The following is a 26425-nucleotide window of genomic DNA, read 5'->3' as shown; positions in this document are numbered from 1 at the left end:
CATTGTCTTGGTGCGGGGAGGTTGCTGGTTCAATTCCCCAGTCAGGGCACATACAGGAGCAGCTCAATGTTCCCGTGTCTTTCCTTCCCTCCCTCCCTCCTTCTTTCCTTCTCTCTCTCTCCCTGCCTCTCCCTCCCCCCCAAAAAATTAACTTGTGTGTGTCTTTTACAAAATATATGTAGATTGCCCAAAATAAACTAGATTTTTCCAAACCAGTTCTCACAGGTATGAGCTTCTAAACTTATTCCATTTAAAGATATTTACTTACAGTCATTTTTGCATCAGTTTTGGTATTATTAGATGCTTTTCTTGAGGTTTTTTTGGTGCAGGAAGACATTTTCCCTTATTATATTTGACAACACTTCAGCTTTTGCCTGGCAAGCTCAAAATGCTTTAAGTTGGCCATGGCTGGTTGGCTCAGTGGTAGAGCGTCGGCCTGGCGTGCAGGAGTCCCGGGTTCGATTCCCAGCCAGGGCACACAGGAGAAGCGCCCATCTGCTTCTCTACCCCTCCCCCTCTCCTTCCTCTCTCTCTCTCTCTCTCTCTCTCTCTTCCCCTCCCACAGCCAAGGCTCCATTGGAGCAAAGTGGGCCCGGGCACTGAGGATGGCTCTGTGGCCTCTGCCTCAGGCGCTAGAATGGCTCTGGTTGCAACAGAGCGATGCTCCAGATGGGCAGAGCATCAGAGCATCACCCCCTGGTGGGTGTGCCGGGTGGATCCCAGTCGGGCGCTTGCGGGAGTCTGTCTGACTGCCTCCCCGTTTCCAACTTCAGAAAAGAAAAAAAAAATGCTTTAAGTTGTGCAGTGTATTATCTTCATAAACTTTTTAAAAACCCTGTTCTAATTTTATAGAACTGGTTGGATTGAAGATGGATGTTTTGCGGTCCTATTAATGGTGACATTGGGGATACAGCATTTTCTCTCATCTCTACTTTAACTCCTTCTCCTCTTAGTTGTTGCTGTTACTATATTTGTTGATTTTCCTTTATGTGATAGATGCCACAAGGAAAATGAACCAATAAGGTGTGACAGTATCCAGGGCAGGATTTCTTTTTTTTTTTTTTTTTTTTGTATTTTTCTGAAGCTGGAAACGGGGAGAGACAGTCAGACAGACTCCCGCATGCGCCCAACTGGGATCCACCCGGTACGCCCACCAGGGTGCGATGCTCTGCCCCTCTGGGGCGTTGCTCTGTTGCGACCAGAGCCACTCCAGCGCCTGGGGCAGAGGCCAAGGAGCCATCCCCAGCGCCCAGGCCATCTTTGCTTCAATGGAGCCTCGGCTGCGGGAGGGGAAGAGAGAGACAGAGAGGAAGGAGAGGGGGAGGGGTGGAGAAGCAGATGGGCGCTTCTCCTGTGTGCCCTGGCCGGGAATCGAACCCGGGACTTCTGCACGCCAGGCCGACGCTCTACCACTGAGCCAACCGGCCAGGGCCCAGGGCAGGATTTCTTAACCTAGTAACATTTTGGGCCAGATAATTTTTTTTAAATTGATTTTGTAGAAAGAGAGAGAAAAGGAGAGGGCCGAGCAGGAAGCATCAACTCACGTTTTTCTTATGTGCCTTGACTGGTAAGCCTGGAGTTTCAAACTGGTGACTTCAGTGTTCCAGGTTGACGCATTATTCACTGCGCCACCTCAAGTCAGGCAAGGCCAGATAATTCTTAGTCATGGTGGGCCAGCCTTTGCATTATAGGATATTTAACAGTGTCCTTCTCTTCTAACTACTAAATGTGAGTAGCACCCTATCCCCAAGTCATGATAACCAAGTGTCCCTAAACATTGCCAACTCCCCAGAGTGAGGGTGGCAAAGTCACTCCCATTGGACTACTTTGTACATAATAGGTGCTACTTATGTATTTGTTCATTATTTCCAGCATTTAATAACTTATCCTTTGATACTTCTATTCAAAGCAGTGGATTGCAAAGACAGACCAGCTTTTCCAGTCAAGAAGTTAATACAAGGTAACTTTCTGGGAATAGATTAAATATTTGTTTCTAATTTATATCCTTCATTGTCTCAGTTATATTTTTAATTCTCCTTGAACAGTGGTAGTCTATTGTAGTGGTCCCCAGCCTTTTTTGGGCCACAGACCGGTTTAATGTCAGAATATTTTCACGGACCGGCCTTTAGGGTGGGACCGAGATAAGCGTCAAGAGTGAGTCTTAGATGTAACAGAGGGAATCTGGTCATTTTTAAAAAATAAAACGTCGTTCAGACTTAAATATAAATAAAACAGAAATGTAAGTTATTTATTCTTTCTCTGCGGACCAGTACCAAATGGCCCACGGCCCGGGGGTTGGGGACCACTGGTCTATTGGGGTCCCTACCAGCAGTATCAAGGGGGCTAGAGGGGAGAAAAACAGTTGCACTTTACATTTGAGAGCCCAGGAACCTGTTTTATTACACTACTGTTTCCTTAGGTTCCCAGGAGCAAATCCAGAGGTCACTGCCTTTATAGCAGCCTTTCTCTACTTCAGCAGTATTGACATTTTATAATTTTTCGAGGGTGGTGGGTTGACTGTCCTGTATATTGTAGAGTTTAGCTCCATCTGGTAAAGTATCTGGGCCTCTTTCCCTAAATCATGAAACCAATAATGTCTCCAGACATTGCTAGATGTTCCCTGGTGGGCACAGCTGCCCCAATTGAACCATTATTGTACAGGAAGATAAATGTCCTCAAATCCTTTTGTGTAAAAAATTGAGCACATTTACACTGAGGCCAGATCATTGGCTGGATTGTGAATTTTTTTTAAATTTGGTATCTAGTTCACCCTTGAGCAGTTTGCCTTCTCTTGTGATGACTGATAGCAGGTTGGGTGATGGTGGGAACTGTGTTAAGAGCATCAGTCTCCCTAGGGGTTGTGTTTTGTTTTGTGTTTTTTTTTACGTTTCTGATGTTTAATTTCACAATGCTTGTGGGTATACAATATTTTTTTAAATTAATTTTAATGTGGTGACATTGATAAATCAGGGTACATATGTTCAGAGAAAACATCTCTAGGTTATTTTGACATTTGATTATTCTGCATTCCCATCACCCAAAGTCCAGTTGTCTTCCGTCACCTTCTAATTGGTTTTCTTTGTGCCCCTAACAGTCTCCCTAGGTTTAAGAATTAGGGGCAAACCATAGGACCCAAGGGCATGATTGCTTTATAAACTGATAAAGTATGTGAACAACACCCCCACCCAAGCCCAGCAAGGCTGATCATTTTTGAGCATGTAGAAAAAGTACTGATCAATTGTCACTATTCACACTTTGGCTGTAAAGATGGCCTTCTTCTCTCTTCATTTCAGCTCGTCTGCCCTTCAAGCGCCTGAATCTTGCCCCAAAGGAGAAGACTGAGGATGGGTCGGACAGCGCAAGAAGCTCTCCAAGTGCTCCTATACAAAGTCAAGTCCCCGATGTAGAAACTTCTTTGGACAACTTGGAGAATAACCTTCATGTGGATTCTGACATAGAGTTTAGGCCAAAGCTTGTCAATGGGAAGGGTCCTTTAGATAACTTTTTAAGAAGTGGCGTTAAAACCAGTATTGATGAGACCACAGTCATTGATTTGACGGAGGACTCAAGTAACCAACCAGACGATATTGTGCTCCATAGTAAGCTAAATTCTGTAGCCTATTCCTCCTTGGAGGAGGCTGTACATGGGTTCAGAGAAGAAGCCAGAGATGAGGGGGTGCTGCCAAAGACTAGTCAGAAGGACAAGCTGACATTTCCTGAAAAGACCCTTTTAGACATTTCATGCAAAGCAGAGGAGGACGGTGCCGATTCAGGAGGCACAGAGAAGAGCAGAGATCTGCAGAAAGCATCTCAAAGCTGCCCCGAGTTGACAGATGGTCCAAGAATGTTCTCAGAGAAGGACCAAGGTGGTTGGAGCAAAGTCAGGGGCATCTTTTTCAAAGGGAAGGTGCCTGTGGTGGTCTTGCAGGATATCTTGGGTATAAAACCTGAAGCCAAGTCTCCAACAACCCATCTGGACCAAGGCATGCCCTCTGAGAGTGAGATGCTAGAGTCTGGCCCCGAAGAAGACTCTGTCCTCAGCCATTCTTCCCTGAGCTCTTCTCCTACCAGCTCACCTGAGGGGTGGTCTGCTTCTGAAAATCAGCACAACAGTCCCAATCCCTTCCCCACCCCCACACCTGTCTGCAGAGTGAGTATCTCCCCAAATCCTAGCATATTAGTGCTAATAGCATTTCTAATCTGGCCCCTTTTCACCTGGGAACACAGTGTTCCTCAGATGGTTAGTGGCTGAATGAGTGGGGCCACAAACTAGTTTTGTAACTTCTGATGCAGAATTTTGATTCTTTCTAGAATCAGACCATTCGAGGTATTCAGTGATGTTTTTCCGTACATTAGGATGTGTTGGTGGCTGGTTCAATCACCAGTGTGTTGAGCTTTTGTTATTCCCACCTAGTTAATGGTCTGGTCAATTTAACCATTTTAGGAAATGATGGTGGTAAGCAGGCAGCTATAACCCCTCATGTCAGACTTTAGCTTCAGCTCTCTCCATTCCTTCTTTCTGTAATAACAAAGACTTATTGGATTGTTGGTAGTAAAGTCAATCAGCATTGGTGAAGAGACCCTAAGATAGGAGGAAGACTAAAACAGGGAATTCTATAGAATGAGCTCTTGTGAACATGGCCTCCCATCTTAAAAACCTCAGTCAGAGCAACAGGAACAAAAGAAAGAGAAAGCTGGCACCGTTTTTAAGGACCCCAGAAACATGACTTTGTTACTGGTTTCTAATCACAATGGCAAATGTCACTGTTCTCACCTGTCCATAAGGTCTTGTAGATAAAACTGATAAAATCAGTTAAATCCCAAAGTGGCCTGACCAGGCGGTGACACGGTGGATAGTGCATCAGCCTGGGACACTGGGGACCCAGGTTTGAAACCCTGAGGTCATCGGCTTGAGCCCAAAGTTTGCTGGCTTGAACAAGGGATTACTGGCTCAGCTGGAGCCCCCCAGTTGAGGCACATATGAGAAAGCAATCAATGAACAACTAATGTGCTGCAGCTATGAGTTGGTGCTTCTCATCTCTGTCCCTTGTCTGTTCCTCTCTCGCCCTCTTAAAAAAAGAAGAATCCCAAAGTATATCTAACTATGTTTTTTGGTTTTGTGGAACATTTGTTTGTTATATACACATATAAAAAATTTGATGCCAAGGTGGGTCATTTAATCTCAGCCTTTTTAATTTGACCATAAACCACTAGCCTTGATCACTTTCTGAAATTTCATCTCTAAGGAACTAGTTCTTTTTCTAGATGATTACATTTCTTGTTTATCATGAGAGGAAAATGGCTTCCTCTGTAGGTTCACAAAATATCAAGAGTGGAGCAATTTTTTTTCTTCTAAGTTTCTCAGTGTGGCAATCAGACACACATTTTTAAATTTCCACCTGAGCTGTTACTCAGACTCTCAGAATCAGAGTTTGAGTTCCTTTGCTGTCAGCCATATTTTTTGTACGTCTAGTTGATTGAAATCCTTCCAGACTGCTGCTGATCCTTTACAAAACTACTTTGTCACATGATGTGTCAGCCAGTTAGCCTGGAGAACAGGACATTACACTTTTTTTTTTTTAATTGATTGATTTTGGCGAGAGGAGAGAGCAACAGAGACAAACAGCAATCTGTTTCTAAATGTGCCCTGACTGGGAATCAAACTGACAACCTCTGCATCGGGACCACGCTCTAACCAACTGAGCTATCCAGCCAGGGCTATCATTCCTTTTATTTATTTTTTAATGATTTTATTTATTGATTTTACAGAGAGAAGAGGAGGGAAGGAGACAAGATAGGTCAACTCACAGTTGCATCACTTTAGTTGTTCATTGATTGCTTGTCGTATGTGCCTTGGCTGGGCAAGCCCAGGGTTTCGAAACGGCAACTTCAGTGTTCCAGGTCCACACTCTACCCACTGTGCTGCTATAGGCCAGGCCACGTGTTTCCATTCTTTTTCTTTTTTCTTGCTTTGAGAGAAAAAGGCGGGGTGGGGGGAGTAGGGAGCAAAAAGTAACTTGTATCATAGTTGCCTCCCATATGTGCCTTGACTGGGCAACTGGCGACCTCAGTATTCCAGTTTGAGGCTTTATCCACTGTGCCCCCACAGATCAGGCCACATGTTTTCATTCTTTTTTCTTTTTTTTTTTTTAACGGAGACAGAGAGAGAGGCAGAAAGAGAAACAGACAGACAGGAACGGAGAGAAATGAGAAGCATCAATCATCAGTTTTTCGTTGCGACACCTTAGTTGTTCATTGATTGAGTTCTCATATGTGCCTTGACCGTGGGCCTTCAGCAGACCGAGTAACCCTTTGCTTGAGCCAGCGACCTTGGGTCCAAGCTGGTGAGCTTTTGATCAAACCAGATGAGCCCGCACTCAAGCTGGTGACCTTGGGGTCTCGAACCTGGGTCCTCTGCATCCCAGTCCAACACTATCCACTGTGCCACCGTCTGGTCAGGCTCTTTTTTCTTTTTTTTTTTAAAGATTTTATTTATTTTAGAAAGGAAAGAGAAAGAAGGGGGGAGGAGCAGGAAGCATCAACTCCCATATGTGCCTTGACTGGGCAAGCCCAGGGTTTTGTTTTTTTTTTTTTGTTTGTTTTGTTTTTGTTTTTTTAAGCCCAGTGTTTTAAACCTGCAACCTCAGCGTTCCAGGTCAACACTTTATCCACTGGGCCACCACAGGTTAGGCCTGTTTTCCATTCTTAATAGCTTCATTAAGTTCATTCATTCATTTTATTCTTTTTTAGCAAGAGGAGGGACAGAGAGGAAGGGAGAGAGATGAGAAGCATCAACTCATAGTTGTGGCACCTTAGTTGTTCATTGATTGCTTTTTCATATGATCCTCGACTGGGGTTGGGGGTTCCAGTTGAGTCAGTGACCCTTTGCTCAAGCCAGTGACCATGGGATCATGTCTATGATCCCACGCTCAAGCCAGTGACCTTGTGTTTCAAACTTGGGTCCTCAGCGTTCTAGGCCAACTTTCTACCCACTGCATCACTGCCTGATCAGGCCCATTAAATTTATTTGTATGCTTAAATCCAAGCCTGAGAATTAAAGAGGTCACATATTTGGGCATTGTCATGAAACAATTTTACTTCTGTCCACTTGCCCAAATGGCTCTTAAACAGCTGAGCACAGGAACTAAGTATGCTCAGTTTAGGAAATTCTGAATTTGAGATGCTAGGTATTACTCTGAACACAGGCTTGGAGTTTTGAAATGCTCTAGAAGACATTGTTATCACATCTTTGCAGATCATTTATACTGCAAGTAGTGAAGGCTTAGGACACCCCAGAGCCTGTGGCAGAAAATTGCTCCAGGTGGGCTGGTCCGTCACAACAGAGTAAGTAGAGCCCCCTGATGCTATGTGATACCAAAAGTATGAGTTAAATAAAGTGATTATCAGGAGCATCTGGGTGATGTGATGGCAAGATTTCCTGAGACTAGAGCCGAAGACCATCTCCAACTACACACATATACAGACACAGAGCTTTCTAGTTTATTTCCTTACCTTTGGGCGTACTTGATTTCCTGACTTGTTTGTGCCTTTTGTAATTGGTACAGAACTCAAAGAGTTTCCCTTGCTTTGATGTTTGAAATTTTCCTGACCTCATTACTGTGGGGAACACTTTGGTTTTTCCATTTTCCCTCCACCTCCTTTCCAGATTACAGGCAGACACTTGCTGGAAGCTTACAGATTTTTTTCATGTTACCGTGTAAAGTGTATGGTTTTTACTGTGCTCTTGTTAGTCCTGGAGTTGGTACCTTTGTGTTTGGAAACTGCTAGGCACTCTCTGGTCTTATATGATGTATGTTGTTTTGGGGTATTTTATTTTCCTTGTGGGGAGCTTTGTTAAAAATGCAGATCCTGCTTGACCAGGCGGAGCCGCAGTGGATAGAACGTCGGACTGGGATGCGGAGGACCCAGGTTCGAGACCCAAGGTCTCCAGCTTGAGCGTGGGCTCATCTGGTTTGAGGAACGCTCACCTCAAGCAAGTGGTTACTCAGTCTGCTGAAGGCCCACGGTCAAGGCACATATGAGAGAGCAATCAATGAACAACTAAGGTGTCACAATGAAAAACTGATGATTGATGCTTCTCATCTCTCTCCGTTCCTGTGTGTTTGTCCCTATTTGTCTCTCTCTGTCACTGTAAAAAAAATAATAATAATAATTAATTAAAAAAACAGATCCTACTGTCCCTTCCCAGGGATCTAGACTCTCACTTTGAAAAACAATAGTTTAGAGCGCCTTTTTTATTTTTATTTTTTATTTATTTACTTATTTATTTTTAAAGATTTTATTTATTCATTTTAGTGAAGGGGGAGAGAGAGGAGGGGGAGGAGCAGGAAGCATCAACTCCCATATGTGCCTTGACTGGGCAAGCCCAGGGTTTGGAACCGACGACCTCAGCGTTCCAGGTCAACACTTTATCCACTGCGCCATCACAAGTCAGGCTAGAGCGCCTTTTTTAGATAATCCAAGTCTCTTGACTAATTTAAAGAGTTTCTATTAGCATTACAGGTTTTTATCATTTGGGGCAGAACCATTTTCCAAGTTCATTTGCAAATGTTTATGCAAATTATTTCACAAATGATAGAGTTGTGTTACTGCCTTGCCTCTATACAAATAAACCCAAATCACTGGAACTTTTTCCCATATAATTTTTTGCTCTTTTTTTTTTTTTTTTTTTTGACAGAGGGACAGATAGAGACAGACAGATAGGAAGGGAGAGAGATGAAAAGCATCAACTCTTCGTTGCAGCTCCTTAGTTGTTCATTGATTGCTTTCTCCTATGTACCTTGATCGGGGAGGGGTAGGGGTGCTATAGCAGAGCAAGTGACCCCTTCCTTAAGCCAGCGATCTTAGGGCTCAGGCCATCCGGCTCAAGCTGGTGACCTCGGTGTTTCAAACCTGAGCCCTCTGCATCCCAGCCCAATGCTCATCAATGAACAACTAAGGAGCCACAACAAAGAATTGATGCTTCTCATCTCTCCCTTCCTGTCTGTCTGTTCTTCTCTGTCTCTGTCACACACACACAAAAAAACAAGTATTCTCCATGTTTAAAAAATGTATATTAACATATAACAGGCCCCTCTGGCTCCCTCTTTCTCCCCTAGGTTGCTGTTCTATTTCTATTTCTGATACACAGTATATGGGAGATCGTTGAGGAATGCACGGTATCATTTTGTTTTGTGTAAATGTACACTGTAAATTTGTTGGGTTTTCTTTTTTCAATTAAGGGTGTCTCATTTTTTATATTGGGATGGGAAGAGGTATCTCTTTTTAACTGCTTGTGGTGTGGATATACTACACTTTACAAAGTCTGCCTCATTGATGGATATTTCTGTTGTCTCTAATTCTTAGCCTTGACAGAACTTCCTTATACATGTTGCCTGGGGTTTTTCGGTAGTTTTGCAGGCTCACGTTAAATATTTTTCTCAGATATGGCTGGACCAATTCTGGTTATAGCTTTTCACCTCTGCCTTCTCTCTTCTGCTGTTAGGTTCCCCGCTGCTGCGGCTAAGCCCGTCTATACCAGCCTCTCTTCACCTCATTTGCTGCTGCTTATTTGCTCTGAGCTTAGAAATTAGATCTCCTTATGTATAAAAAGACCAGAGTAAACAGGCTCTGAAAGGATTCTCCTGAATAAAATGTTGGATTTTTTTTTTTTAATTTTTTAAAATTCACTTTTAGAGAAAGAGAAGAGAGAAAGAAGGGGCAGGAAGCTCTCATATGTGCCTTGACTGGGCAAGCCCCAGTCTAAGGTTTCAAACTGGCGACCTCAACATTTCAGGTGGACACTTTATTCACTGTGCCACCACATGTCAGGCTAAAATGTAGGAATTTTAATGCACAGACACAGTTAAATCTGCCATGACTGGGGGTAGTTGGTATATGTTACAGCCTCCTCCTGGAATCCGGGTCTTGAGGCAGCTGTGTTCCTGACAGATAAAATGTATGGCACATGAATTTTTTTTTGTATTTTTCTGAAGCTGGAAATGGGGAGAGACAGTCAGACAGACTCCCGCATGAGGCAGAGGCCAAGGAGCCATCCCCAGCGCCCAGGCCATCTTTGCTCCAATGGAGCCTTGGCTGCGGGAGGGAAAGAGAGAGACAGGAAGGCGGGGGGGGGGGGGGAGTGGAGAAGCAAATGGGCGCTTCTCCTGTGTACCCTGGCCAGGAATCGAACCCGGGTCCCCCTCACGCCAGGCCGACGCTCTACCGCTGAGCCAACCAGCCAGGGCCTGTATGGCACATGATTTTGAGAGAGAGTTCTAGACATGCTTGTGCCATATGTCATGAATATAAAATTATATCAGACCAATAAGATCCTCCCAAATGTCTAGTAAAGCAGTAGAGATACTGGTTTTATGATAAATTGTAATTGCTGAGGTTGGATGTCATTAACAGAGCTCCTGATAGTCATGTTAATTCTAGTATTTCCAGACTCACAGCAAAGGGAAAGCAATGTAAAAGACACTCGATTATGCGCTGAAATTTCACAATATGGGCAAGGCTAAGTGTGTTTCCCCCATACTCCCTTCCCCCAAATACTCTTACATAGGAGTCTGTCAATCACATTAAGTGTGTGTGGTGTGTGTGTGTGTGTGTGTGTATATATATATATATATATATATATTTTTTTTTTTTTTTTTTTTTTTTTTTCTGAAGCCGGAAATGGGGAGGCAGTCAGACAGACTCCCGCATGCACCCGACTGGGATCCACCCGGCACGCCCACCAGGGGGCAATGCTCTGCCCATCCGGGGTGTTGCTCTGTCGGGACCAGAGCCACTCTAGTGTCTGGGGCAGAGGCCAAGGAGCCATCCCCAGCGCCCGGGCCATCTTTTGCTCCAATGGAGCCTTGGCAGGGGAGGGGAAGAGAGAGACAGAGAGGAAGGAGAGGGGGAGGGGTGGAGAAGCAGATGGGCGCCTCTCCTGTGTGCCCTGGCCGGGAATCAAACCCGGGACTTCCACACGCCAGGCCAACACTCTACCACTGAGCCAACCGGCCAGGGCCAAGTATAATATTTTTTAACTGATTTTAGATAGAAACATCGATTTGTTGTTTCAGTTGTTTTATTTTTAATTTGATTGATTCTAGAGAGAGGAAGGGAGAGAGAGACAGAAACATTGATGTGCTCCTATACATGCTCTGACCAGGGATTGAACCTGTAGCCTTTGCGTATAGAGATGATGCTCCAACCAGTCTGGCCAGGGCATTGTTCCACTTATTCACATATTCATTGGTTGAATCTTATATGTACTCTGACTGGAGATTGACCTGTAATCTTGGCGTGTTAGGATGGTGCTCTAACCAAGTAAGCTACCTGGCCAGGGTTCACTGTAGTCTTTCAACACAAAGGACAGTGACACAGGGTTATAGGTAAGAGAGGTTTTTGTTTTGTTTTGTTTTGTTTTAATTTTTTTTAAATTTTATTTATTTATTTCTTACAGAGACAGAGAGTGAGCCAGAGAGAGGGATAGACAGGGACAGACAGACAGGAACGGAGAGAGATGAGAAGCATCAATCATTAGTTTTTCATTGCACCTTGCAACACCTTAGTTGTTCATTGATTGCTTTCTCATATGTGCCTTGACCACGGGCCTTCAGCAGACCGAGTAACCCCTTGCTGGAGCCAGTGACCTTGAGTTCAAGCTGGTGGGCTTTTTTTTTGCTGAAACCAGATGAGCCCGCGCTCAAGCTGGCGACCTCGGGGTCTCGAACCTGGGTCTTCCGCATCCCAGTCCGACGCTCTATCCACTTTGCCACCGCCTGGTCAGGCAAGAGAGGTTTTTTTTTAAATCAGGTTTTTTGTTGTTGTTGTTTTTTATTTTATTTTATTTATTCATTTTAGAGAGGAGATAGAAAGGGAGGGAGAGAGAGACAGAGAGAGACAGAGAGAGAAGGTGGGGAGGAGCTGGAAGCATCAACTCCCATATGTGTCTTGACCAGACAAGCCCAGGGTTTCAAACCGGCGACCTCAGCATTCCAGGTCGACGCTTTATCCACTGCGCCACCAAAGGTCAGGCCGGTAAGAGAGCTTTGATAACTGGCATTTCTCTTCGTACACGCTCACTTAGACACAGTCTTGGCATTTGAATTCCTGCCGACACATGGGTTTCAGGTGACTGCTCAGCACTTTCTGATAGGAAGGCTGAGTCCAGAAAGAATGTGGTATGCCCCTTAAGGAGGATGCCTTGAGTTCATTAATCTGAGAGTTTCATTCTGTAAGTGGTCTTAGTCAGGACTGAGGTTTCCCCAGATAGAGAATTCATGGTTACATAGTTTTATCGATATGTCAGGCCATGTTAAAAAAAATGGACCTTTGGTTTTCCTGCTCCACTTCAGCCTCATTATTTGGCTATGTGTCCAAGTCTGAACTCTATCCCCACTGTTCTTCAACCTAATAGTTTTGTTTCAGGACTTATTGCTCTGAAGAAAGTTTAGGCCAGGAGTCTGCATTCATGTTCATATTTTAATCTAGAATCATTAGGCCAGCATGGTGTCTGAATCCAACCGTGCATCTTGGGGAGTCCTTGTCACCACACTCAGTTTGAATCAGGGTGATAGAGAATGTTATGCTCTAGACCAGTGGTAGTCAACCTGGTCCCTACCACCACTAGTGGGCGTTCCAGCTTTCATGGTGGGCGGTAGCGGAGCAACCAAAGTATAAATAAAAAGATAGATTTAACTATAGTAAGTTGTTTTATAAAGATTTATTCTGCCAAACTTAGCGAAAATCTGACATAAAGTACTTGGTAAGTAATTATTATATGCTTTAACTTGCTGTAATTCTGCTTTATAAATTTTTTTTTTTTAACAGAGAGAGTCAGAGATGGATAGACAGGAACAGATAGACAGGAACAGAGAGATGAGAAGCATCAATCATTAGTTTTTTGTTGAGCGTTGCAACGCCTTAGTTGTTCATTGATTGCTTTTCTCATATGTGCCTTGACCGCGGCCTTCAGCAGACTGAGTAACCCCTTGCTCGAGCCAGCGACCTTGGGTCCAAGTTGGTGAGCTTTTGCTCAAACCAGATGAGCCCACGCTCAAGCTGGCGACCTCAGGGTCTCGAACCTGGGTCCTTGGCATCCCAGTCCGACGCTGTATCCACTGCACCACCGCCTGTTCAGGCAATATAAATTTTATAAAGTAAAGCTACTTCCCTACTTTATAAATCACCATTAATGTGGAACCGGTGGGCGGTTAGAAAATTTTACTACTAACAGAGATACAGAAGTGGGCAGTAGGTATAAAAAGGTTGACTACCCCTGCTCTAGCACATGGAGATTCTATACCAGATTGCCTCCTCTGGCACTTTGACTTAAATAAGGGTTTAATATTCTTAAATATCTACCATAGGTAGATTACAATGCATAAGGATCATAGGAAATGAACTTTACTTCTCAGCATCACAAACATTTGAAATATAAAAAGTCCATGGATGGATATTATAAGTAAGAAAGATACAAAAGAAGTTTGCTAAAAAAGTAGACCCTGGCCAGTTTTTTTAGTGGATAGAGCATTGGTCTGGCGTGTAGACATCCTGGGTTCGATCCCTGGTCAGGGTACACATGAGACGCAACCCTCTTCCTTCCCTCTTATGTCTACCCCTCTCGCAGTCACTGGCTTGATTGATTCAAGCTTCAGCCCAGGACTGAGAGGATAGCTCGGTTGATTCGAGCATCGGCTCCAGGCAGGGATTGCCGGGTGGATCCTGATCAGGGTGCCTGCAGGAATCTGTCTCTATCTGCCCTCCTCTCACTTAACAAGAGAAGAGGAAAAAAAGTAAATAAGGTTGCCTGACGGTGGTGGCACAGTGGATAGAGTGTTGACCTAGGACATTGGATTCCAGGTTCAAAAGTCCAAGGTGACAGGCTTGAGCAAGGGGTTACTGGCTTGGATTGAGGGCCCTCCCCCTGTTAAGGCACAAATGGGAAACAATGAACAACTAAAGTGACACAACTATGACTTGATGCTTCTCATCTCTTTCCCTTCCTGGCTATGTCTCTCTCTCTCTCTCTCTCTCTCTCTCTCTCTGTGAAAAAGAAAAAGTTTAAAAATTGAGAGTCCAAATAGTTGCGGTCTAACCATCAATTAAAAGCTTCATTGACTTACTGCTTTGATAAGAGTGAGTTCATGTAAAACTGTATATTCAAGTGTGTGTACAAAAGACATTCACATATACCTGACCTGTGGTGACGCAGTGGATAAATCATTGACCTGGAACACTGAGGTTGCTGGTTTAAAACTCTGGGCTTACCTGGTCAAGGCACATGTGGGAGTTGATGCTTCCTGTCCTCCCCCCCTTCTTTCTCTTTCTCTCTCCCCCTTGCTCTCCTTTCTAAAGTGAATAAATTTTTTTAAAAAAGAGACATGCATGTGCATCACACACACAAGCACATGCACCCACAAAGACACTTCATATCCATGTGGGGTTTTTTTGTTTGTTTTTGTTTTTTGACAGATGGAGAGTGGGACAGATAGGGACAGACACAGGAATGGAGAGAGATGAGAATCATCAATTCTTAATTGTACCATCTTAGTTCATTGATTGCTTTCCCATGTGTCCTGACTGGGGGCTATAGCAGAATAAGTGACCCCTTGCTCAAGCCAGCAACTATGGGGTCATGTCTTTGATCCCATGCTCAAGCCAGCCACCCACTCAAGCTGGTGAACCCGTGCTTAAGCTGGATGAGCCCACGTTCAAGCCGGTGACTTTGGGGTTTCGAACCTGGGTTCCTCCGCATCCCAGTTTGATGCTCTATCCGCTGCACCACCGCATATCCATGTTCTTCAGTCTGCCACTTGCCCATTACATTTGGCAAGTTAATTCTTTGGAGACAAGGCATTTTCTTCAAAGAAGCCCTGGTTGATGACATTGCATGCTGGGAAATATCTAGCTACTGTGAAGGAGGACCCATCACTTGCAGATGCCTTTCCCCCTTCTTTGTATTCTTCAATACCATGTCTATGAAGTGTCCAGCCAGGCTGCTGGAAGTTGTAGTTCCTTTTTATTCTTCTTTTCCAAGTGAGAAAATGAGAGGGAAGACAGAGAAGACTTTCTCATGCCCCCCAACCAGGATCCACCCTGCAACCCCCATCTGGGGCCAGTGCTCGCAACTGAGCTATTTTTAGTGTCTGAGGCAGAGGCTCCACAAAGCCATCTTCAGCACCCAGGGCCAATGTGCTTGAATCAATCAAGCCATGGCTGCGGGAGGAGGGGAGAGAGAGAGAGAGAGAGAGAGAAGGGTGTGGGATGAAGCAGATGGTCACTTCTCTGTGTGCCCTGACTGGAGATTGAACCCAGGACATCCACATAGCAGTCCAGTGCTCTACCACTCAGCCAACGGCCAAGGCCTGGAGGTTGTATTTTTTTGGTTTTTTTCTGAAGTGAGAAGCAGGGAGGCAGAGAAACAGACTCCCCACATGCGCCTGACCAGGATCCACCCGGCAAGCCCACTAGGGGGTGATGCTCCATTGCAACCGGAGCCATTCCAGCGCCTGAGGCGGAGGCCATGGAACCATCCTCAGTGCCCAGGCCAACTTTGCTCCAATGGAGCCTTGGATGCAGGAGGGGAAGAGAGAGATAGGGAGAAAGGAGAAGCAGATGGGTACTTCTTCTGTGTACCCTGGCTGGGAATCGAACCTGGGACTTCCACATGCTAAGCCAAAGCTCTACCTCTGAGCCAACCAGCCAGGGCTGGAAGTTGTAGTTCTTAATTTCACTGTACCACCAGCTACCTCCTTTTCTGATTGTAGGATGCCTAGGCATGTTTCTCCACACCACCTGCAGCTGGACTCTGGGCTGTGCTTGGGGGTCCTCATGCTAACCATGGCTTCTAAATACTGCTGAGCCTCCTGGTTGAGCGTGCAGACCTTCAGTGGCGGTAAGCCATGCTGCTGCTGGTACTCATGGGCCTTCTGGACCTCATCATTAAACTATTTGGAAGCTGACTTGCCCATGGCCAGCTTAGTATGCCAGGGCTCCTGCTGCCTCGCATTTCCTGGCCAGCTGATCTTTTTTTTTTTTTTTTTTTTTTTTGAGTGTTAAGTCTACATTCTAAAAAGCAGAACTGCCCCTAGTCAGGTAGCTCAATTGGTAGCACCATCCCAATATGCCAAGGTTGCAGGTTTAGTCCCCAGTCTGGGCACATACAAGAATCAACTAATGTATATATAAATAAGTGAAGCAAGTTAATGTTTCTCTCTCTCCTCTGTCTAAAAGCAATAAATTAAAAACATTTTTAGCCTGACCTGTGGTGGTGTAGTGGATGGAGCATCGACCTGGAATGCTGAGGTCGCTGGTTCAGAACCCTGCACTTGCCTGGTCAAGGCACATATGGGAGTTGACACTTTCTGCTCCTTCCCCCTTCTCTCTCTCTCAAATGAATAAAGTCTGAAAACAAAAACAAAAACAAAGGTCCCTTAAAATAAATCCCTTTCTCTTAAAAAAAAATTTTTTTTTAATAAAAAGCAGAACTGTGCCAGGCAGAGAGTAGATTGGTGGCGCAAAGGAATTCAGCCTGTGAACATACTTTATTTGATTCACATAGTGTTGATTTTTAGGCATTAACTCCAAAATTCACATAAAACTGACAAGTCTCATTTGGGGATTGCCTCTAAGAGCTCCATCCTCCTTAGCCAGAACATGTCCTCTCTAGTTGGCTACAAATCTTACCACTTCATGTCACCTGCATTCCTTTTATTTTCTAACTTACTTTGTTTGATGCTTGGCCCCTGTCATTTGTATCATGTTCTTCCCCCATTGCCCCCTCATTCCCAGATGCACATGTGTGTACTTCACTGGAGTTTATGACTCACTAAGTTATCTTGGTTTTGTATGGTGGAAACTGGTCACCTGGAAAGGTTTTCATTTTTCTTGTTTGGCAAATAAGTTTTTAATAGTATGGGTCACTTGTTCCCTTCTTCCCCCGCCCCCCACCAGGGACTGTGCAGTTTGTTAAATGTGTAAAAGTGACTGAAAGAGCCCGTGTTTAAAGATAAATGTCTTTCAGCCCTGGCCAAGTAGCTCTTGATTAGAGCATCATCCCATTATGCCAAAGTTGTGGGTTCTATCTCTGGTCAGGGCACATATAAGAAGCAACCAATGAATGCATAAATGAGTGGAACAGATTGATGATTCTCTCTCTCCTTCCTTCCTTCCTTCCTTCCCTCCCTCTCTGTTTTCCTCTCCTTCTCTCTCTGTCTCCACCTCCCTCTCTCTATCTCCCTCCCCATCCCTCTCTCTCCCTCTCCTCCTCTTTTTCCTTCTTCCCTTCTCCCTCTTCCCTCCTTTCACTTCTCTAAAATCAATAAAAAAAATTTAAAAATTAAAGATAAATGTTTTTCGTTTCAGATAACTAGGACATTGATCAAAGGTTCTGCTGAGAAGAACAAGATCAGACTACAAAGAGTAAGACGTTTTCCTTGAAATAGAAAATTAACCTGCTGCGTATTTTGCGTTAAATACTAGCTAAGTTTCCCCAACACATAGCACCTGGCCAGACAGACAGACAGACATACATACATACATACTAAGCTCTCTGTACTTTCCTGAGCCCAGTTTTTACCTCTCCTGGCTTATCCTGATCCTCATTGTGACTCTTGCTTCATTTTGCATAACTTGGTATTGTAGATTGTATCATTTTTAGCTTTGTTGAAGCCTAAGGCTTGGCATGAAGCCTTTTCTAAGCTATTATTATTATAATAATAATTGTGTATCCTCTTATAGCTTAAAATTGTCTTCACAAGAACCCAGTCCTTTTGCTTGCATCTCAGTCTCCTACAAATAGATTTAAGTTCCATTCCTTTCCACATGCTGTAGCATTTAGGAGGCCCCTACACTCTATGGGTGATTATTATTTAGTGGTCCACTGCTGAGTCTTGGATTCTGTTATTTGGGGATCATCACATTTCCACACAGCAGTGCATGGGCCTTCTTATTGCTAGGAAGAACAGGGAATGCCAGTGGGCTCTCTCCCTCCCATGCCAGCTCATGGATTGGGCTCTGGTAACAGTTGTGGGTTTACCAGGTGGTTCCAGTGCTGTTCATCTTATGGCTGTGTTTGATTTTTGTAGTTCTGATTTTTTTTTTTAATATTTTTTTTAAATATTTTTTTAATTATTTTATTTTATTTATTCATTTTAGAGAGGAGAGAGAGAGGGAGGGAGAGAGACAGAGAGAGAGAGAAGAGAGAGACAGGGGGGAGGAGCTGGAAGCATCAACTCCCATATGTGCCTTGACCAGGCAAGCCCAGGGTTTCGAACCGGCAACCTCAGCATTTCCAGGTTGACACTTTATCCACTGTGCCACCACAGGTCAGGCTGTAGTTCTGATTTTGATGACTTCTTTAGAGTTTATCTCATTTTCTACTGGGATTTCAGAGATGGCCACACATGGGTGGGAATGGAGATGAGACTCAAGTATTACTGAAGAGACCTGATTTATCTGATCAACCTGTGATTCCAGAGCCTTTTGTCTTATTGAGCAGTGGGAACTGCTAGTCTCATTACTCAGTCCAAACCAGTCCACTTTCTTAAGTATCTTGTATATCAGGTGAAGATGCTGAGGATACTTGGCAAGAAGCAAACATTCAAACATCTCTAATGGCCTCCATGGCTTTTATTAAACCAACTAAAGGGTTATCAGGGCAGAGGGTAGAATATTCTCTAGAGACAAAGCATAATTATACACCCAGACAGAAAGTGGAGTTGTCAGGCTCCTCAGCTTGGGAAGACCATCTTTGGTGGTAATGCTATGGTCCTTGAAAGTTATCCTGTGCTGCCTGACCAGGCGGTGGTGGAGTTGATAGAGTGTTGGACTGGAACACGGAGGATCCAGGTTCGAAACTTCGAGGTTGCTGGTTTGAGCAAGGCTCACCAGCTTGAGCCCAAGGTCACTGGCTTGCGCAAGGGGTCACTTGGTCTGCTGTAGCCCCTGGTCAAGGCACATATGAGAAAGCAATCAATGAACAACTAAGGTGCCTCAGTGAAGAATTGATGCTTCTCATCTCCCTCTTCCTGTCTGTCCCTCTCTGTCTCTTTCTGTCTCTGTCACACACACACACACACACACACACACACACACACGTTACCCTATGCTGTGTTAGAGGCTTACTACCCTTCTGGTCACGTGAATTCAAGATTCTATAATAATTCAGTGCTCAATGCCACATGCCAGTTCTTTGGAATGAGCAACTGACGTGCTAAAACAAGACATTACCACTTGAACTAATATCAAAGACTAGCTGTTTGCTTTTTAGTGTAATACAAGTTACTCTGCATTCTTTCTTCACATCTACCCTCCCTTTCAGATCCTGAGAAATGGTTTTAAAGGGTATATAAAAATTTTTTTTTGTTTTTTATGCATTCTCATCTATTCGCCCACTGTTTTAAGACTTTACTGATCAGGTTCTCTGTTATCGCCTTATCCAGTCTTCCATTTTAAAAGAAATAAACCCTGTCATCTGGTACAGTTTTGGGGGGATGGGAAGAAAAATGCTTTTGTTTTAAAGATAAGGAGGCAAAACCTGCATATGCTCTGTGTCTATTTTACTGCCGATTTCTGATTAAATAAATGCAGCTCAAACGAACAGTGGGCATGCTGCATAGGCAGCACAGGGGTATTTACTTAACCTCTTTTTTTTTTTTTTTTTTTTTTACTTAACCTTTCTTAATTAAGTAAAATGTTAACTCTGCTGCCGGTATAAAGAGGGTATTTTAAGTGAATCTTTTTTTGTGTGTGTGACAGAGACAGAGAGTCAGAAAGAGGGACAGATAGGGACAAACAGAAAGGAAGGGAGAGAGATGAGAAACATCAATTCTTTGTTGCGGCTCCTTAGTTCATTGATTGCTTTCTCATATGTGCCTTGACCAGGGGGCTACAGCAGAGCGAGTGATCTCTTCCTTGAGCCAGCAACCTTGTGCTCAAGCTGGTGAGCCTTGCTCAGACCAAATGAGCCCGCACTCAAGCTGGCGACCTTAGGGTCTCAAACCTGGGTCCTCCACATCCCAGTCCGATGCTCTATCCACTGCGCCACCGCCTGGTCAGGCTAAGTGAATCTTATTTTGAATGGCCCACAAGTTCCTGTGACAACAGCTAATTCTCACAATAGAAGGAAAAGTGATGGAAAACTCCCATGTACGGATGCTGACCATCAGGCTTCCCCTAGAGTGGGTTTCTTCATTCTTTCCCTGTTTGAACTCATCATCCCCACAATGCTGATCTGACCCTTCCTGGGAGGTCTGAGGGAACACAGCTGTCCAATTGTCTCGGCTGCAGGATAAGGAACGTTTAGGCAAGCAGCTGAAGTTACGCGCTGAAAAAGAGGAAAAAGAAAAACTGAAGGAGGAGGCCAAGCGGGCCAAGGAAGAAGCCAGAAAAAGGAGAGAGGAAGAGAAGGAGCTGAAGGAGAAGGAGAGGCGTGAGAAAAGGGAGAAGGAAGAAAAGGAGAAGGCAGAGAAGCAGCGGCTAAAGGAAGAGCGGCGCAAGGAACGGCAGGAGGCCCTGGAGTGAGTGTCCTCTCAGGTGGGCCGAGGACCCAGGGGCCAGGCCACTGCTCCCTCCCCTCCCTTTCTGTATCTTCCCTGAGAAAGGGATAAAAGACGCCTCTGCCCTGTTGCCCTTTTCCCCTCTCCTGCCTGTGTCTTCCAGAGACCTGTGAACTGACTCACAATGGGTTCTTGTCCAGGAACACAGGCTTTGTATGCATTGGGCTCTAGTTGGCTGAAACCAAATTTCATGTTCACAGGGCTAAGCTGGAGGAAAAGAGGAAAAAGGAAGAGGAGAAACGGTTGAGAGAGGAAGAAAAGGTAGACATGCTCCTAGAACCTCCATATTTCTGGTCTTTTTGAAAAATGGATTGTGGAATCATCATAAACAGGATTTTTACCTATTGCTACCCTGTGTTTCCCTATCATGGGAAGCCCAGTGGCCCCATAGGGACTGACATGTATGTGTACATATGTTCCTGTAGCTTGTCATGCTGGCCTGTCACATGTGATGGTTGGACACCCTGGCCCCTACCCACAAGAGCACTTCTGATACTAAGATTGCTTGGTACCCTGTTGGGGGTTGATGGGTTTTGAGAGTTAACATGAAAATAATGCGTTCAACTTAAAGATGATCAGAATTAGGTCTAGAGACTTTTGCATGTTTGAAAACTCATACCATTTCTTTTTTTTATTTCCTCATCTTCTTTTAAATTGCAGCGCATTAAAGCAGAGAAAGCCGAAATTACAAGGTTCTTCCAGAAACCAAAGATTCCACAGGCCCCCAAGGTGAGCAGCAGCTTCCTTTGGCCTTACTTTTCATCTCGGCCATGCTCTTCCTTTGGAAAAATAAAAGGGGATCTTCTGACCCAAGGGGCCTCTGATTGCACAGGAAGATTCTATTTCTGGTAGAACCTGGGGGTTCTTGCTATGTCCTTGAAAAGGCAAAAAGTGGCACATTTGCTAAAACTTCCCTGTTTTTAGAGGTTGCTTTATGGACAGTTTTGTGTGAGGAGCTGTGTGAAAAGGTATAAGAGAAGATCTAGTCCTTACCCTAAGCACTTTTGCAGAAGATGGGAAGCAAGATTAAGCATAAAACAAGAATACAGAATTCCACTCCTCCAGTTTGATACCTGGTTGCTCTGAACTAGCATCTGCTTGTGCAAACCCTAGATCCCCCCTTCTCTTCTCCCTCCATGCTTCAGAGGTAACTCATTTCCGATGTAAGGGTGTCCTTCAAGATCTTTCTGCATTTAGCTCCCTTTGTGTACTTGTGCATTTGTATACACATAAATCAGGATCACTCTGAATTTATGATGTAACTGCTTTGTTTGCATAACTAACTTGGATTCTCGCCAGGTTAGTGCATTTGGGTCTACTTCATTCTTTTTTTGTTGCTAAAAATGTTTCATAACATGGATGGTATCACAGTGCGTAGATCCATTCATCTATTGATCTCTCCATCAGGGGCGCCATGGATGTCACTGACAATGCCTCCCTGCACAGGTGCCGTCCTTTAGGATAGCCACCTAGAGGTGGATGTTGCTTCTAGGTCCAAGGGTATACACTTCGGTGAGACTGTATTAGTTATTGTCCAGTGCCCTCCCAATAGGAAATGCTGGTGTACATTCCTCAGAACACATGAAAATACAATCTTCTCTACCTCCCACCAGCACTGGGGGTGATAATTTCTTTTAACTTAGTCAATGCTTTATCCATCACACCACCACAGGTGAGGCAGTAGTCAACCTTTTTATACCTACCACCCACTTTTGTATCTCTGTTAGTAGTAAAATTTTCTAACCACCCACGGGTTCCACAGTAATGGTGATTTATAAAGTAGGGAAGTAACTTTACATTATAAAATTTATAAAGCAGAGTTACAGCATATAATAATAATTACTTACCAAGTACTTTATGTTGGATTTTCGCTAAGTTTGGCAGAATAAATCTTTATAAAACAACTTATTATAATTAAATCTATCTTTTTATTTATACTTTGGTTGTTCTGCTACTGCCCATCATGAAAGCTGGAATGCCCACTAGTAGGGACCAGGTTGACTACCACTGACTGATCTAGGCATTCATTGGTTGATTCTTTTATGTGCCCTGACCAGGGATCAAACCAGCAACCTTGGCTTATTAGGATGATGCTCTAACCAACTGAACTACCTGGCCAGGATCCAGGGAGCTTTAAAGAATGCTGGCCCTGGCCAGTTGGCTCAGCAGTAGAGTGTCAGCCCAGCATGTGGAAGTCCCAGGTTCAATTCCCAGCCAGGGTACACAGGAGAAGCGCCCATCGGCTTCTCCACCCTTCCCCCTCTCCTTTCTATCTCTCTCTTCCTCTCCCACAGCCAAGACCCCACTGGAGCAAAGTTGGCCTGGGCACTCAGGATGGCTCCTTGGCCTCTGCCTTAGGTGCTAGAATGGCTCTGGTTGCAACAGAGCAACGCCCCCTGGTGGGCATGCCGGGTGGATCCTGGTTGGGCGCATGCAGGAGTCTGTCTCTCTGCCTCCCCCCTTCTCACTTCAGAAAAATACACACAAAAAAAAATGTTGGGGCTGCCCTGGACAGATAGTTTGGTGATTAGAGCATTGTCCTGAAGCACAGAGGTTGCTGGTTTGGTTCCAGTGTGTCTCGCTCTTGCTCTTTCCCTCTTTCTTTCACTAAAATCAGTAAGTAAAAAAATTTTTGAAGTAAAAGAATGCTGGGGCCTGGGTCCCATTCCAGAGAATGCCATGGGCCTGGGTTGGGCATCAGGATTTCTGACAGTTCCCAGATGATCCTGTTGTGGGGCAACGATGAGGGCTGCTGGCTTTGGTTGTTCTTGACTCGTAGGTAAAGGTAGAAGGCTGGCTTTTTCTTTCTTTATATTTTCTGGTTTTTCTTTGAGGGTACATTTATTAAAGGTGGGGCAATGAAACAAGGAAGGGTTTAGGATGGAAGAAGCAACAGGAGAGCCTAGGTGGGGGGTGCTTTGGCTCCCTGGGAAGTCAGAGAAAAGGGGGCCTTTGAGACAGGTTCAGGGGATTAGCGTTGGAGGAGCTGTTGCTGCCCACTGCTCCTCTGGTTGCATGTTTTGTGGGGTCCCTTAGGAAATGCATGTCTGTGGGAGAATAAGAGGAGGAAAGGAAAGGCTTGGGTGTGCTCTCAGGAGGTAGAGTGCATGCGTGAAAGGCTGGCTTTCTTACGTCAAACTTTATAGACAGAGACTCTCTTGACTTCCCATGCCTTCATGTACTGCCAGCTTTGGGACTCACTGGCATAGACATTAAAGATGCTGAAGGAGTAAGGAAATCAAACCTCCCAGAATTTTACAGTGGGTAATTCTTCCAAGATTAGAGCAGATCGAGCGTGTTCGGGGTGGTTTGGCTGTAGACTACAATGGGTGGTTCTTAGGACACAGACACCAGTGTTTCAGGTTCATGTCAGCCTTCAGTGTTGAAATCGGCTCTGTATTGAAGATCATCTTGTATCTTAATGGTATCATAATGGTCACTCACCTGGGAATTAAAGTCTTGTCTTTTAAAAAAATTATATTTTTGAGGTATAATTTACAGTAAAATTCTGTTTCCAGGAATACCAATGAATGAGTTTGACAATGTGTGAGGCCACACAACCACTGCTGTAATTAAGATCCTACAGTGTTTCCATCACTCCTGATGACTCCCTCATAGTCCCATCCTTCCCTCACCAACAGTGAGCCAGTACTGCTCTGTCCCTGTAGTTTTGAAAATTCCAGAAACTCATGTTAATGTCATTATACAGCATCTGTCTTTTGGCTTACTCTACCTGGATGAATCTGAAAAGCAATGTGCTGTAGCTCATCCATGCCTCTGCTGAGTGGCATCTATCGCCCAGGTGTGCCATCAAATCTTGTCTTCATTTCAGACCCTGGCTGGCTCCTGTGGGAAGTTTGCTCCTTTTGAAATTAAAGAGAACATGGTCCTTGCCCCTTTTTGTCGGACTGCCTTCGACCAAGACCTCTGTGATCAGTTAGATCAGCTCCTGCAACAACAGAGTGGTGACTTCTCCTTCTTGAAAGAACTAAAAGGACGGCGGCCCCTCAGGTCTGGGCCCACCACAGTTTCTAACCGGAATGTGGACATTTTTAATAGGTTAGTGCCCAAGGAGGCTGTTCTTTGACTGTTGGTAAAGTTAGTGCAGTTAGCAGAGCTCTGGATTCCAGTTCTCTGCTGAACTACTTTGGCCTTGGGACGGTTTCCCTCCCACGTTTCAGGCCCTAGCTTCCGTGCTTCGTCTGATCTCTTTCTCCTGGCTTCCTATGAGCCTCCAAAATCTCTAGAGTGTGCTTTTGGAGTGTAGACTGCTTGTCCCAGTGTACCAGTCTCTCCTGGGAGGGATCCATTTCCATGCTGGCCTGAAGGGGGGGCGCTCCCCTGTTCTTGCTTATTTATTTGCTCTACAGAACCTTGCTGCACCATGGTGCAGCAACATGGCAACACTCTTGTTTCTTCGTCTTCCTTTATGTCTCTGGAATAAATGTCCCTCACCCTTCTCCAGAAGCAGGTGGTACTGTTGCTTAATGGTTACCTGCCTTTGTAGACTGTTGGTGGCCTGCTTCCCTGGGAAGACTGGGTGACTGAGCGCAGTGTCTTACTCCTCAGTGACATGGTGATTGTGGAGAGCAACAAAGTAGACGGTGTTCCTGAAAGGAAGAAGTATGGCAGGATGAAGCTCCTGCAGTTTTCTGAGAATCACAGACCAGCATATTGGGGGACATGGAATAAGACAACAGCAGTCATCCATCCGAGGAACCCCTGGGCCCAAGACAGGGTGAGCATTCAAGCACAAGTGCCTGTGGTCTAGGAAAGCCTGTCTTTCTACATTTTCTTCTCAGTTTACCTTTGTTTACACTGGTCTCTTTCATTTTATAAGTATTTTAGCTGTTCTGCTCTGCCTTTTCTTCTCAACCCCAAAAGATGACAATGATGCACTATGTGTCTGTTTTTTCAGAAGCTCCTGGACTATGAAGTGGACAGTGACGATGAGTGGGAAGAGGAGGAGCCGGGAGAGTCTCTCTCACACAGTGAAGGGGTAAATGCAGATCTGAAACGGTCATGGCCTCCACCAGAGAACTGCAGCAGCCTGGGCTGGATTCATTCACATAACTTCTGTGTCACCTTCAGAGTTGTCTGAAAATGTCACCCAACGTTTCACATCTGGATTTCTAACTTTTGGAACACCTTATTTGTCAACACTAACCCACATGTCACCCCTTCTAGATGGGACACCCACTCTCTGGTTCCCCGGGTCCCCTCCACTCCCTCTTGCCTGGCTGGGCAACTTGTTTGTGTTCTGCTTGACCCTCACCCCCACTGCAGTATAATGGGATTATTTTATGGGGTCTTGGTTGATCATCCTGCTGTCCATAGGAACAGCAGAGCAGAAGATGTTTGGTGGTTTTTTTTTCTTTCTTAGCTATACACAGATTTAAGTTTTCAGTGAAGTATATAATCTGTTTCCATGTGTGAACATACCATTTTTTTTCTTTTATTTTTTGAGGATGATGATGATGAAGTAGGAGATGATGAAGATGAGGATGATGGTTTTTTCGTGCCCCATGGGTACCTGTCAGAGGATGAGGGAGTAACTGAGGTGAGTGGGTGCACAGGGAGGTGACCAGCTCAGAAAAGAGTAATCATTCAGGGGCCAGAACTTGGTGGCTGCTGACCTGAGGACTGTGCCTGTGGGTCCCAGCCTACCCATGGCTCATCCCACATGTATCTCGCTGCTCATAGCTATGAAGGTGATCCCCAGTGTGTGGTCATTTGTGGGAATGCTAGACCATGAGATGTAGTTTGTCTGGGAGAGTGGGAGAACTTGCAAACGTAGGAGAAGTTTTCTAATGGTGGGAAGGCATGAGAAGAAACCTGGGTCAGAGACTGACTGATTTGTGCATGAG

At 44.7% G+C, this 26425-nt stretch overlaps 1 protein-coding gene and 1 pseudogene across 4 annotated transcripts in view; one reads left to right on the top strand and one right to left on the bottom strand.

Moving 5' to 3' along the window:
- Window positions 1-26425, top strand: part of CHAF1A (chromatin assembly factor 1 subunit A) — a 43340-nt gene that overhangs the window by 2041 nt on the left and 14874 nt on the right. The window contains exons 2-11 of one of the 4 annotated variants that reach the window (XM_066275470.1): window positions 1913-1960; window positions 3294-4150; window positions 17365-17421; window positions 20290-20519; window positions 20759-20819; window positions 21219-21287; window positions 24391-24617; window positions 25128-25296; window positions 25477-25557; window positions 26026-26118. In XM_066275470.1, coding sequence (XP_066131567.1) covers window positions 1913-1960; window positions 3294-4150; window positions 17365-17421; window positions 20290-20519; window positions 20759-20819; window positions 21219-21287; window positions 24391-24617; window positions 25128-25296; window positions 25477-25557; window positions 26026-26118 — 1892 coding nt within the window. Of the gene's footprint in view, window positions 1-1909; window positions 1961-3293; window positions 4151-17364; window positions 17422-20289; window positions 20520-20758; window positions 20820-21218; window positions 21288-24390; window positions 24618-25127; window positions 25297-25476; window positions 25558-26025; window positions 26119-26425 lie in introns of all 4 variants that reach the window. The other 3 variants (XM_066275465.1, XM_066275480.1, XM_066275490.1) reach the window with 3 other exon arrangements.
- LOC136321028 (Golgi-associated plant pathogenesis-related protein 1 pseudogene) lies at window positions 14835-15971 on the bottom strand (annotated as a pseudogene).

Source organism: Saccopteryx bilineata, chromosome 1 (genome assembly GCF_036850765.1).
Source record: "Saccopteryx bilineata isolate mSacBil1 chromosome 1, mSacBil1_pri_phased_curated, whole genome shotgun sequence".
NCBI lineage: Eukaryota > Metazoa > Chordata > Mammalia > Chiroptera > Emballonuridae > Saccopteryx > Saccopteryx bilineata.
This window is presented reverse-complemented; position numbering and strand designations above follow the sequence as displayed.